Source organism: Rhea americana, unplaced genomic scaffold, assembly GCF_003343005.1.
Source record: "Rhea americana isolate MKP2758 unplaced genomic scaffold, rheAme1 scaffold_245, whole genome shotgun sequence".
NCBI lineage: Eukaryota > Metazoa > Chordata > Aves > Rheiformes > Rheidae > Rhea > Rhea americana.
This window is the reverse complement of record NW_028186363.1, coordinates 927,145-940,804: the sequence shown is the minus strand read 5'-3', so window position 1 is coordinate 940,804 and position 13,660 is coordinate 927,145. Positions and strand designations below refer to the sequence as shown.

Sequence of the window (13,660 nt, the reverse complement as noted above, 5' to 3'; positions counted from 1 at the left end):
GATTTACTTTTAGATAATCAAATGTATCCTGTTCTACTATACTGTTTGCAAACACCAGCAGAATTTCATAGGTAATTCTCCCTAAGAGGCATGGGGTATTAAACATTACCTTTTTGCCATCTTTAAAGCAAAACACTTCATTTTATAAATAATGAAATATTTTTGACATTTCACTTTGAAATATCATGCTTGTTTCATTACTGAGGTTAATTAAAAAGATTTAAATAATCAATGTTAAATGAAATAAATGACTAAAATTCTTAATGGCCCATAATAAAAAGAAGTATTTTAGTGATTCCAAACTAAGAAAAATGTATTTGGAATAATAATTAAAAAAAACAGTATTTTGGATTGACATGAAATAAATATATTTTCTGATTGTCTTGATTCTGCAACAGAACCCCCCAAAAATTATTTAAGACACCTCTATTTATATAGGCAGCATGAATGCAGATCTCCTCAAATGGTGGCCCCATCACTTTGCAGGTTTAGTGTTCTTTTAATATAATTTTTTGGGAGACACAAATAAAAATTAAATAGCAGTGTGGCAGACAATTCTGGCCTTAAAGTGTAGATTGCATGAATTTTGGAGAAGGCTGGACTACTAGAGGATCCATAGCTCCTCCACATCTCCCAAGTCTCTGAAAGAAAGTATCCATGCAGGGACAAATATAATGCTATATATATATTTAAACAAGGCTGCAGTTCTAAAATGAAGAATTTGGAGCATATATCGAAAGCCATGTGAACATTTGAACTAATCCTTTTGCACTGGTCCTTAGAAATAAAGATAAAAAACATTTGCAGGCAAGTAACAACACCAACAGAGTAGGCCAGTGAAGAAGAAAATAAGGAAAATCAGCCAGGGAACTATTATATCACACACATCTAACAGAAATAAAAAATTGTTTACTAAAATGGAAAAAATTTTGTCACACTTATCAATTCGTGATTGTGCATAATACAATCTGATATTTAGTTGAGGACTTAAAATGTCATGCTGCTTTGCATAATTAACWACTGGTAGAAGCATTTATTAAAGCTGTTCCTCAAATATTTAAAAATAAAACCTATTTCTAACATATACTTCATATGTCAGAATGACCGAGCAACCATGATGTACCCTAGCAACCAGGATGTTATTGAAATTCATAAGTGCATGAGTCATTTTAAGAGGTACAGTAAGTCTAATACCGAATGTTTAATGTATAGCAGAATCACTAAGCTACGAACTACATTTTATAAATGTGCAAAGTTTGGTAAAGTTTTGCTCATAATGCCCAGAAGAAAGGATAAATCTTTGTGCTAGTTCTTTCAAGTCAGCAACATTTTCTGTTTTGTCAAGTTATTTCCCTTATTTATTGTCTGTAGGTTTTTATACAGCAACTTCATTTAGCTCAATTGTCAGGATTTATTCCAAAAATGTATGTTAAATCTATCTTACTCTGCACACAACCTGAAAAAGAGTCTTGTTTATATCATGTACAATTGCACGGCTACAAATGTCATATATCTAAGTTAGAGAAACTATCTATGCAGTATATTTATATGACTCCCTTGACATCAAGTTTTTGACATTTTAGCTTTGATCTTGGATATACAGGGGCATTAACCACATCTTGTAAAACAGTATTCTGTAGTTAGTATAACAATTTGCACAGTGTGCTGCTTCACAGTTCATCATAATGCATTTGAAAAAAAAATGGGATCAAAATTAAGTCACAAATTAAAATTCCCTTCCATGCAAAGGATCTGAAAAGATCCTGTTTCATGACAGTTGTTACAAAGCTGAAACAAGTAATTGAGACTTTTTTCCTGCAGAGAAGACTTTTCCCCACCTGAGTATACAATATTCTATTGTAAAGTCTACAGCAACAAATTATGGAAATATTTCTTTGAGTAAAAAGTAAAAAATAAAAGTTGTTTTAGGTTTTTAAAACATATGTATTATTTATAGCCGTTCAAATCCAAAGCACAAATCCACTATTTTAGTCTGTACACAAAGAAAAGCAGCGCGAAATGGCATCTCAGAGAGGCAGTGTGAATGGAAACTTGTCACTTTTTTTGATATAAATGAGCAAGTGTACAGCATATGCTTACTATCTTACCGTAGATAAATCCCTTAGTTTGTTTACAGTGAGGCAGAGAGTAAATCAGGCTTTTTAAAGTCTATTAAAACTCATTTAAAAACCTTTATGCTGATAAATACCACTACTTGCAGCACCGGTAACATCAAAACTATACAGATTTTATCAATGTAATTTTCATTCTCAATTTACAAAAAGGAGAAAAATAAGAGCATCATTCACTCTTATGATCCTCATATTTTCTGAGCAGCTGAAGACGGAGTGTTTAAGAGTAAAAGACACTAATAATTTAGATGAATTCTTCATGTAGAAGAATTTTTTATTTGTTTTTTTCTCCTGCCTTTAAATGTTCCAGCAAAAAAAAATGAGTAAAAAAAAGAAAAAAACACCCAATTTACAATTTTCCACAGAGCTGATAAACAAATCCTTTCTGATCTGCAGCAAGATTCCAAGAAGATAGCTGCCAACAGCTCTGTTTTCTGGCATATTTGTTACTGGAGTCCTTAGACATTGTTTCTGTTCTGAATAATCAACTAGGGAAATGCTGTACAATGCATTTAAATTGATTTTCAGAGTCTTTCATTAGGACTAGTGTGCTAAGAACTATAAAGACATGCAAAAAGCGCTTGTTCCTGCCTGACAGAATTTTTTCTGAATAAGCAAAAGGGGAAATGGGATAGAAGAATCTGACCAAAACTACAGAACAAACTAATAGTAAACAGTGGAGCCGAGATTTCCTGCATTTAAGCCCAGTAAGCAGTGCTGCTTAAGATCACATGGCTTTTCACTTGTAGAATTCACTGAGGAAACTAAATATTTGATTTGTTCACTTATTAGAATATGTATAATATACTGTAATATAGGTACAATTTTGAGTTCTTTGTTCTTGCCTGTTGTTTTCAATCTGGTTTCCTAAGGAAATGAAACTTGTGCAATCACGCTGGGTGTATATGGGTGCATGTACATGTGTTCAAGTAATAACTTTTGAACTTGTTGGCAAACTTTAGCAAAATATGACACAAGGTAGTGGTCTCAAAAATAATGTAATTGTTACAGCTGTTGTGAAAATAAAGGGACACCTATAGATGCCAGATTGCAGCCTGAAAGCAAGTATCATCAGATTCCTGAAAATTCACATGGTAGAAATCATATTTTGTTTGTTTTGATGTTAACAGAACAACTTGCTGATCCATTCAGTCAGGTTTTCAAGTATTCCTCCATATTAAGGAATTCATTAATAAAAAATCCAAGAACAAAAAAATAATCTCACAAAACAATGGAAGATTAGGAGTTTGGGCTTGAAGAAGAAAAGTCAAATACTGTATTACTCATAATAAAATTATAAATTAGAATAACTGCACAGGTATGCATTGCATATGATTTTCTCCTTTCAGCCTACGGGCCTCATGTCCATATCAATAGCCCAAAGACAATTCAAACTCCCTCTATACTTTAGAGACCGAAAATTGTGGTAGCAGAAGGCACACACAGTGCAGTGCTGAACTACCCGTTAGCTCCAGCTGCAGTATTTAAAGGAAGGAGGAAACAGAGAGATAAAATCTGGGTGAAGCTATGTTCATGAGTGGGAATATTTACACTAACCATCTCAGATGTTACACTTAGGCAAGATTTTGGGGTTGTCATCACAAATACTAGTGTAGACAAGGCCTCACTAAGGGTCAAACAAGGCAATGATTTAACTTCTAACATCAAAATAGGCAAATTTGAGCATATGTCTAATGCTGGAACTTGTTCTGCTGCTAATTTACAAACATTACTTCTCTCTCTAGTTTGTTAARATAACCTTACAAAGAGTAGCTGAATGAATTTGGAGAGAAGGTACAAGTTTCATTTGAGTCCTGTTAAACATTACAGAAGTTTTCATTCCATTTTTTAGATAAGAGTTTCAGTAAACTTCAGCTTTCCACCCTCACTAATGTGAGCTGCTTTCTGTCAGCTCAAAGCCCATAGTTTCCATTGGGTCACACACATTCACTCAGCTTATATATAAAATTGAAAGAGAGAAGCTGAAACTCTAAAATCCTTTTATATAGGCTGGGCTAGAGAATGCCATCATTCTGGTTGATATAGTAATGAATACAGATAAAGCTAATTGTGTTCRGCAATTAGAAATGTAAAAAGTGGTACTTGCAGACAACAGTAACATCATAACTATAATGCAAAAAGTGATGTTACTACCAAAGAAAGGTTGAAGCGTAAGTCATAGCTTGCTTGTGACATGTGCTTATTGCATTAGGAGGAAGCATTTGAGAGAGGAAGGCTCTTGGTTAAGATGTTAGCATCACACTTTTGACATCTAAGTTCAGTATCTTGTTCTTCCATAGCTTTCTTTTGTGATCTTCAGCATGTCACACAGTTCAGACCCAATGGAGCACAGTGCTGACTAAAAGTTATAAGATGTATCAACTAATCTGAAGCACCTGGCCATGGGAGCAAAATCCTGAACCTTAATCGGATTTGGAACAGGTTGCATTCTGAGCTGGAAGCAGCTTAATCTAGTCAATAGTAATTCCTATTGAGAGATCGTGTCTTAAATTACACCACGCGAGGTGCATAAATAGCCTTTGCTGCTGGAAGGAGGCATTTGTTCCCACAAGAGGTTCTGGAATCTTTCCTCAGGATAAATTCTTAAAACTTTCCTTTCAACAAAGGCCAGAGAAGGCAACACTCTGCTTTTTAATGTATTTAAATTCAATGACTCAGATGTTAGGGCACTCTCCTAGGATACAAGACACCTAGGTTCAATTCTTTCCTCTGTCTTTGGAAATTGAAATCTTACTCCCCTTGTCTCAGTGGAAAAATGTCTTAAATGCCAGCCTATAGGGTATTTAAAAAGGAAGTGTGCTCTCATTCTGTCCTATTCAATAATTAAATTAGCACTAAAGCAGAGGGAATGCACCTAACAAACACAAACATTCAATTTCTGTTATATTTAAAATTAAGTAGTCCTTGGATCAAGAGTCTTAGGCTACATAACCAGAGAAGCAAACAGCCTATGAATTTTGACAAAGCTGACAAGGAGCAGCATTGCTGGGTTTGTACAAGCCTGCCCAGGAGCAGAGCTTTAGATTCCACCAGAGTGAGCAGGAAGCTATTTCAAGAGTTTAAGAACTTGGTTCTAAAGAACCTGAAATATGAAATACTCTGTGGACAGAGATTTCAATCTTGCTGAACAGTTGTCCACTAGTAAAATGAAGATGCTGGTATTTTCCTACCTGCCCCAGGCTATGGGATTAAGTACAATAAAGCTATGAGAAAATCAGGAATTACCCTCACAGGGCTATGTAAGAAAGAAACAGAACTGACAGGAACTTAATGAAGTTAAACAGCCTTGAAGTATAAGATTCCTTTATGCAATTTTGGAAAATACAAAAAAGATAGAAAGCTTTGCAAAAAGCACAGTACTTAATCAGTCAAAAACAGCATAAGGACTTTGCATAGTGGGAAGTTTTTGTTGTTTTTCAAAGTATATCCCATAAACTAATCAGGGAGCACTTTGGAATAACTGTCTTGTGAAACAAATTGGCTTGTGAGAGCCAAACAGATGAGACTGAAAGAAATAAAAAAAAAAGGAAAAGGTAGTATTTGCACTTCATGGCAAATTAAATGAAATTATGAAAAAAAATATGTTCTGGTCTGTACAGAAATAACAGGAAAATGAAACAGAAAGGGCAAATGATTGTTAAATTACTGTCAAAGAGTTGCAGTGACCTCTTGAATTTCCTCTTATCTCTACTTATCCCTGCACTGAAGCTAAAGTGCAGGGAACAGGAATGAGAAAAATGGTAAAAGCAGTGTTGAGGGACACATGCAATGTTTGAAAAGGTGCCTGAATATTAACTTGAAATATGTAAGGTTAAATGCAAGCAGTTAAAATAAAGCAGGAAAACAAAAGAAAATAAAATCAATTAAACCTCCCTTTCAGTCCTTTCTGGCAAAGCTAAAAATATTCTACAGTATGGTATAGCTAAATACGTTTTGCAAAATACACAGCTACAAGGAAACACTTTCCCACTGAAGCATCTCAAACATACTAAAATTGTATCTCTTTACCTGAGCATCATCACCACAATTATCAGCATAGCACAATCTTGAAAATCTGTATGAAAATGAAACTATAAGTCTAGCACTTCTACATACTTGCCTGACTTCTAAGGGGGCTGACAATTTTGTAGAGTTGCCATGGCACCTGAATGCCTCCCACTGGTGGGTCAAACAGTCCTCAGTAACTACTGTATAGTAGACACGTATTAGGCACATAGGGTGCCTCAGACAAATCAGAAAAACTATTCTGACTGAGGTAATGGAGATATAAGGTTCTGAATCTTCAAAAGCAATATACTCTTACAGGGGTTTATCATTATTTATTTGTTTATTATTTATTTATTTTTTTGCCATCTACCCTGAGAGATCCTCAGACTAGAAAATCTATTTTGTTTTAGAGTTTGAACTGTTTTTTCATTGCTATAATCACAGAGTGAGAGAAAAAGCACTTAAATAACCTTCTTGTCTGAATACAAAGTGGTTGCACCTTATAAAATAGTGATTTGAATATTGGTAGACTCTTACATGCCCATTTAAGCACAACTTTCCTTCTTTGTCGTCATTTTCCTCTGCTGGGGAATTAAATTTTTCTGTCCATATCCTTAAAAAACACTCTGTAAGTGATGCAGTTAGTCCTCAGAATAATAATGTTTGGTATGCTTTAAAAGCAATTTAAAAATCTTAGTTCAGTTTATATGACTCATTAGTCACACAATTTACTGACGTTTTTCTCTCCTCCTCTTTTAAGCTTAAACTTTAAAATGTGCTTGTTTTTGACAAAGAAAAAGGCACACATTTTTTTTTCAACCTGTGAGTTCTCTTGAACCCTTTCCCTCAAAATTCCAAAGAACTGATAAAACAGTACAGGTAGATGGGAAGAGAGAAAACTCACCCAAACGATCACTTTTACAGACAGAATTTGTAATTTTCACTACTAGATTATTTTCAAGTTGTCATAGGACAACTTGATTTTGGAGGCTTTCACAAGTGTTAAAGAAAGGTACTATTAATTCTTTTTTATAGATGATTGAAAGGTAACAAAAAAAGCTGCAAACTAACAGTTTCAAAAATACTTGGTAGTTGAGGCTACAAAACATTTTGGGTACTTAACCTAACCTCTTGCAGACTGACTGCCAGAAATCTTGGCACTAAAGGTGCCTAGCATATCCTGACAATTTTGCGTTGTTTCTTAAGTTCCTAAGTTGGATATTCACAACTGGTCTGTAAGTATACAGACTAATTGAGGACTGGAGAGAACACGACAGACAAATGGAATCCCAGAAAGATTTATCTTTCCCTCCATGTACCACAGCTAATAAACTTACCATTTTCAGCCCCAAACTAGTCTTCTTATTTTAAATGATGGCCAACTTACTGTCAATTGTCATAAGAACAGTAGCATAAGAGAACCCCTCCGGCAGCCACTGCTGCTAACTGCAGCCACCCTGCCTTTGCTTTTAGCCTTGCTCTGCTTCCTACTGATCCCCCAGCACTGAGAATGTGGTGGGTTGCTGGAACAGGTATAAGGGAAGACGATCTTCCTCCCCTCTTCTCTCACTTCCTCTCTTGTCCAACTGATTCACATACTGTGTATATGCACTGGGGAAGAGAAAGAGGCAARCACACCCAGGTTGGACAGGAAAAGAGCATTTCCATTATTACAAGTAAAATGATGTAAAAAGAAAGAGCGACTCTTGGGAGAGAAGTGACATGGACATGATATGCCTTGCCTCTATGGCATATCACCTCCACCTGCATCTTGAGTACTCAGTCCAGAGCTCTGTTCAAGTCAGCACTGCCTTGAACTGTGGGGTGAAATCAGCTTGGAAAAGGTTTCTGCCCTGTAAATGAGGTCAGAAAAGTACCAAAGGGCAGAGAAACACTGATCCTGGCATAACCCCTGTAACTCCTCGTGTCTTCACCTCTCAGCTGTCACTGTTACTTCTCAGAATCTCCCTGCCAGTGACTTTTGTCATTGCAAACGACAGGGCAAAGTCATTAATTCTGGCCTTCCACCCCAAAACAGCAAAATTAAATTTTACTCTTTTACTTGTGATAAATTTTGAAACAACTCTGAAACAAACCACATGGAAATCATGTATCTATATTTCATTCCAACTTGAAAGATCATAGACTGTAATTTTAGCTGCTATTTGCTAATTTTTCAGAGTAACTGTTACATTAAAGCAGTGGGGAAAAAAAACTTTATGTGAGCCTGTCTTTCATTTTGTTATTCTTTCAAACTTACTGCCACAGACACAATTTATCTATGAAACTATTTTAAAAAGGTTAAGCAATACACTTTTTATATTTCTAGTGAGTAGTCTTGCCTTTTGCTGCTGATCAAGAGATATCCTATAAAAGTAGCAGCTAATTACTGTCTCATTGGAAAATGTTTACAACGGGATATTTGGGATGACGTTATCTACATCCTGTTTAAGTAACTGTTCTGTTCCTTTAAAGCAGATGGTGAACCGAAAAAAAGCATTCTTGGTAGCATTTTTATGCTTTTCCTTTCTGTATCTTGAATCTCACCTTCTCTGGACAGTATTCTTTCATTCTAGATCTCTTTCACCTCATTTTTCACCATGCATTTTAAGAAAGAAGATACTGCACCAAGACTGGGTTTTAGAGGAGGGGAGAGAAAGGGAAGGAGATTCATTTTGTGTGCACTTCTCATGAAAATCACTTGTGTCTGCCACCTGATGACCTGAATCAAAACTGAGCAGATATGTTGTCAATTCTGAAGTACCATAAAGGAAGGAAAAATATTTTGCTATGGGCTACTGTAGGGGACTAGGAGTTATGATGACGCTGCTCTTGACTCATTTACAATAAATACTTTTATCTTTCCCTGACGCTAGAATGAAACCTACTTTTGGTTTTGCTAAAAAGAATTCAGATTTCAATTAGTAATACCATTACCTTTCATTGCATATTGCAACGTCACAATGAGACATCTCAAGACAGCCCCACGGTATGCTACTTCTGAAGCAGTTGCACCTTAAAGTATGGCAGGCAAGTCTTCTTTCTAGTCTATCTTCTAGGCAGGTGATCAATGCTCAGGGTATTTTAGCATTCTCCTAAATAGGAAACCATCAAAATCTTTAAAAAATACACAAGCTGAGGTATTACTTGGAGGGCTGTGCCTCAAAGTGTGCTTCTCCTCAGAAGAATGAATACAAGCTACTGCCATTTTCTAACATATCAGACTCACTCTTTTTATATATTATTTTTATATATTTTTCAAGATATATGTTGATTGCTCTTCTTATTGGAACAATTAGTTTTAGACCATGGTTATTTAAATTCTTCCAGATTAAAAAACAAAATCTAGCTGTTTCCATCTTTTAGCTAAGGAATGAATAGCTAAGAATGCAAGGCTGTTGTCCATCATAAGTTTGCATGAAAATTATGAAATGTACAAAGACTAATAATAAACATAGGTACCGTTCTTCAAATGAATTTTAGAACCCCTTGAAGACTTTTAACTCCTTTTGAGAGTACAGGGTGAAAATAGAAGGGTGAGAAATAAAGTCATTTTGAATTATGAACTATCTAAATTTATCTGGAGATATCCACTTCTTCATGTAAGCTTTTTCTGGCCAGGAAAAAAAGTGGGAGAGGAATTTGGTCATCCTGGGGGATTTGTCTCTGCTCAGAATCTCTGTCAGGGCTCTGTAGACTCAGGAGCTTTGAAAAATACAAAACAATTGGCAAATACAAAATACATGTGGGGTGCACATGGCTTCCTATGCGCTCAGATACTGGTGCTCCAGCACATCTTGAGTTCACGTACTCATTGGTGCATGATATATTTGACACATATCATGATGCGCAGGTCCATACATCTTTGTCAAATTTCATGGACTAAGTGTGGAATTTCTAAGCTAGGTTGCAAAGTCGTGTACTCAAAATATACAGTGTGCATCACTGGACTATATGAATATTTTCACAAGCACAAATACATTTATTTTTAGAGTATTCCTTACTAACTGGAGTAAATTCTCACCAATACAGCTATGAATCAGTAAAAGACTTTATCATAACCTTTGTGAAGTACAGTGAGATTGTTCTTTCCATTTCAAATGGGAAACAGAGGAATAAAGGAAATATCATTGAAGTTATAATGTTCAAAATGAGACAAATTGGACTCTTCTTCAAAAAAACTAATCAGTATTAAACAGTGCTTTACATGGTCAAAATATGTCTTTGATTTGCACTGATGAATACTCCGATTTCTGCAGTTCAGATAAAAGAATGCACAGTTAGCACCCAAAACCTGAGGAATACAATCAATGGATAGATACGTAGATATATAGAAGGCTCTTACCAGCATCATTACCTCAGAAGTAAGAGACTCTAAGGCAGTCCCTCTAAGTTTCACAAGCAGTTTTCAACTCTCTCAGCCATCAGAACACACTTCTACAATCCCCTTTCCTTAGTCATTATGTGCCATCTGACTTCTGTAACCAGTCCAAAATAAAAAAATCCATCAGTATGCCTCCTTATTTGTCCTTACCGTACATACACACTATAATCCATAATCTAAATGAAGTAGAGGTACTATCAGGAAGTTCAAAAAAAGAATCCCATTCCTCTTAATTTCTTATCTACTCTCTGATAGGAAGCTTTCACACTTTCAGATCCTGTTCTGCAATCATGAGGAAGAGTTTTACTGCCCCTTATAAATGAAAGTTGTAGTTGTCCAAAAGTCACTCTAGAACATGCATCATTGAAAGAAGACACTACAATCCTGATACTTATGATAAAGTCACAAAAACTAACACTGCTGTATGTCACATTGTTTTAGAAAAGAGCATATGCTATTCCTGGACACTATGCTGTATACCAATAGAATTATCCCGGTCTAATAACCTCACTAAGATTATCAGTCCAATACCTTCACTAACATTACATGTATTTTCTAAAAACAGAAATTTCTGATGAATTGGTGAAAGCAACCAAAGCCTAGATCATCTTGATCAAAAATTAGGACCCAGGCTTGGAAAAACACACTAGAAATACACTACTAGCCATAACAGAAATCAACATTCAAGCCAGGAAAAGCTCTTCTAACAGCTACAAACTTTCATCACAAGGAAGTACATTCAAAAAGATACCTTAACTAGAGCTGCTATTCCTAGCAGCCACTCATACTGGACAGCCACACTTCTGCTTTATCACAACTCAGATGAAAAAGTTTTTTTCATGTGCATTTGCTAAGACCTAGCTTAACTGCAGAGAACTTCTTAAACCTAATTATTCTGACTATAACATAGTTTGCCTAACATATGTTAATCCAACAGTGATTCTCCATTGCTTCCATACACTGTCTTCTTTCTTCCCAAAATACTAGCTATCTTGTTTTCTCCTTTCCTGGAATTGCATCCTACACTACATTGTATAGCTTGTCTTTCAAACATTCTTTACTGACCTTGCCATCCAGTGTATACTCCTGTCAGCGCCAGGGAACCTGCTCATCATGATCCCACAAGGACATCTAAGAGCTTTCATGGTTGGGCTGTCATTTCACAATGGCTTTAAATAAATCAAAGTGAAAACAACTGGAAAAAACCATGGTCATGCTCTTTTGTTTGGTTGTGGTAGCACTTGAGCTAATATGAGTGGGTGGTAAAATGAATGAAAGAATTGATATAGTGTGGCTGAAAACATATCATTTTTAGTTGGTTTGCTTTTTTAAACTGGATTAATTCTCATATGCAACTGACTGCAAGGCTGCACAAGCTCTACTATGTTGCCCATTGCAAAGAGTAAGAAGGTGGAGCCATGAATGAGAGGAAGGCATTTTAAATCAGCTTACTGTAGATACAAAACAACAGCTTAAGAAAATTATTTTTAATCCACTTCAAGGCTAAGCTAGGTTTTGTGGCCTCTCACTAACATGGAGGGAGAAAGGCACGTCTTGGACTATGACAGAACTTCAATGATCCGAGTCGCTCTGACACAACAAGCTGAGTCCATTCAGTCAGTTCTGATGGTAAACCCAATTTTGACTTTCTATTGCTGCAAGATCTTCCAGGAGTCTTAGCACAACAGTATAAAAATGTCTACTCTGTCATGTCTCTCAGGGGGAACATGGTCCATGCCAGGCATCGTGTTCCTGATCACTCTGCTAGCATAGCTACTTTGGATTGTGAAGTTGTATTTTGAAGTAGTCGTCTACTGATAGAAGCAGTATCTTATTCTTCCACAGAGCAAATCTCTGATGCCATGAGACATAGGGCATGCAGTCACCCTTCATCTGAGGACAAAAAATGTGTGTGAATCTACTTTACAGTAGTAGTAAGTACTACTGTACCTACTACAGTAAGTAAGTACAGTAGGGACCATTTCATCTGCAGAACACTACATTCAGGGATCAGTATGTCAGAGTGCTGTCTGGAAATACAAATTGCAATTGTATTTTTGTACAATTGGCATATAGACTAACTTTTGACCACAAAGCTAGAGAGCATTCTTTCTGTGAGGCTCTCTCATGTGTATGTGTGTGTGCATGCTTATGAACTTCTCAAGGAAAATGTAGTCAAAGAAAAAGCAAACATAGATAGAATGTACTGTCTGAATTAGAATTAAACAACTGTATTGTCTTAACAACATAATTTCTACATAAAATATCACAGGCCACATGAACCATGGCCTTGGATTTGGGTCAATGTGTTTCTGTTTCATAAATCAGTGACCTTCAAGCTCTATACTTGAACGAGCTCAGTACTGACTCAGAAGAATGTCACTTAATGAATAACTGATGTGATTTCCAGACGTACACAGAGTTCTTTTCTTTTACCTGGAGGTCTTCTGCAAAGCAAAAGTCAGGTTTGCATAGCTCGCTCTCCTCAACCAAGCTTCGCTTTCATCTTGGCAGCTTGGGAGTTGGGCAATGGGGAGGATGCTGAACCCATGCTCCCAGCTTCCTGGTTAAATGTTCTAACTTTACACATAACCCCATACACAAGTTGTAGGTGAACAGCATTATCACTGTCCCTTCTTTTTCCAGGAAAGTGTCAGTGAGGAACTGAGCATGTTAGTCCCTCACAATCTGAGATTCCCTACTTGGTGGGGCCCTGCAGGAGAGATTCAGGTCTCTTTTGACAACTTTCTGAATTCCAGCCCACTGTGGCCTGGAGTTTGACACTACATCGCTCAGAATGGGGCAGTTAATAAGTAGAAATGCAAGTGCTTAGGGAATAGCAAGATTAAACTGGACACAGTGTGAGGCAGCAGCTAAGCGTAGAAGTTCTTCAATGCAGGCATCTCGGTAGCATTCATACATTTGTTTCTAGGTACCTACATCACTGAGAGAACTGAGAGGACAGCGTGTTACTGACGGAAGAAGGATGATGAAGCGGTGGAGTTAAATAGCCAGGGCACCGCCCTCAAAATTACGGCCKCTTCCACACTTTTGGTGAACGTTAGCCTAGGCCGATGGAGAAAGGACCTTGCCGCATCCCTTCCTCCCCCTCCGCCGACGCGACGCGACGCGACCC

At 36.6% G+C, this 13,660-nt stretch overlaps 1 protein-coding gene across 1 annotated transcript in view; it reads left to right on the top strand.

The window, feature by feature from the left end:
* Positions 1 to 12,251: 12,251 nt before the first annotated feature.
* RASGRP1 (RAS guanyl releasing protein 1) overlaps positions 12,252 to 13,660 on the top strand; it is a 46,646-nt gene continuing 45,237 nt past the window's right edge. Inside the window, exon 1 of the mRNA XM_085306673.1 lies at positions 12,252 to 12,309. Coding sequence (XP_085162799.1) covers positions 12,252 to 12,309 — 58 coding nt within the window. The remainder of the gene's footprint in view (positions 12,310 to 13,660) is intronic.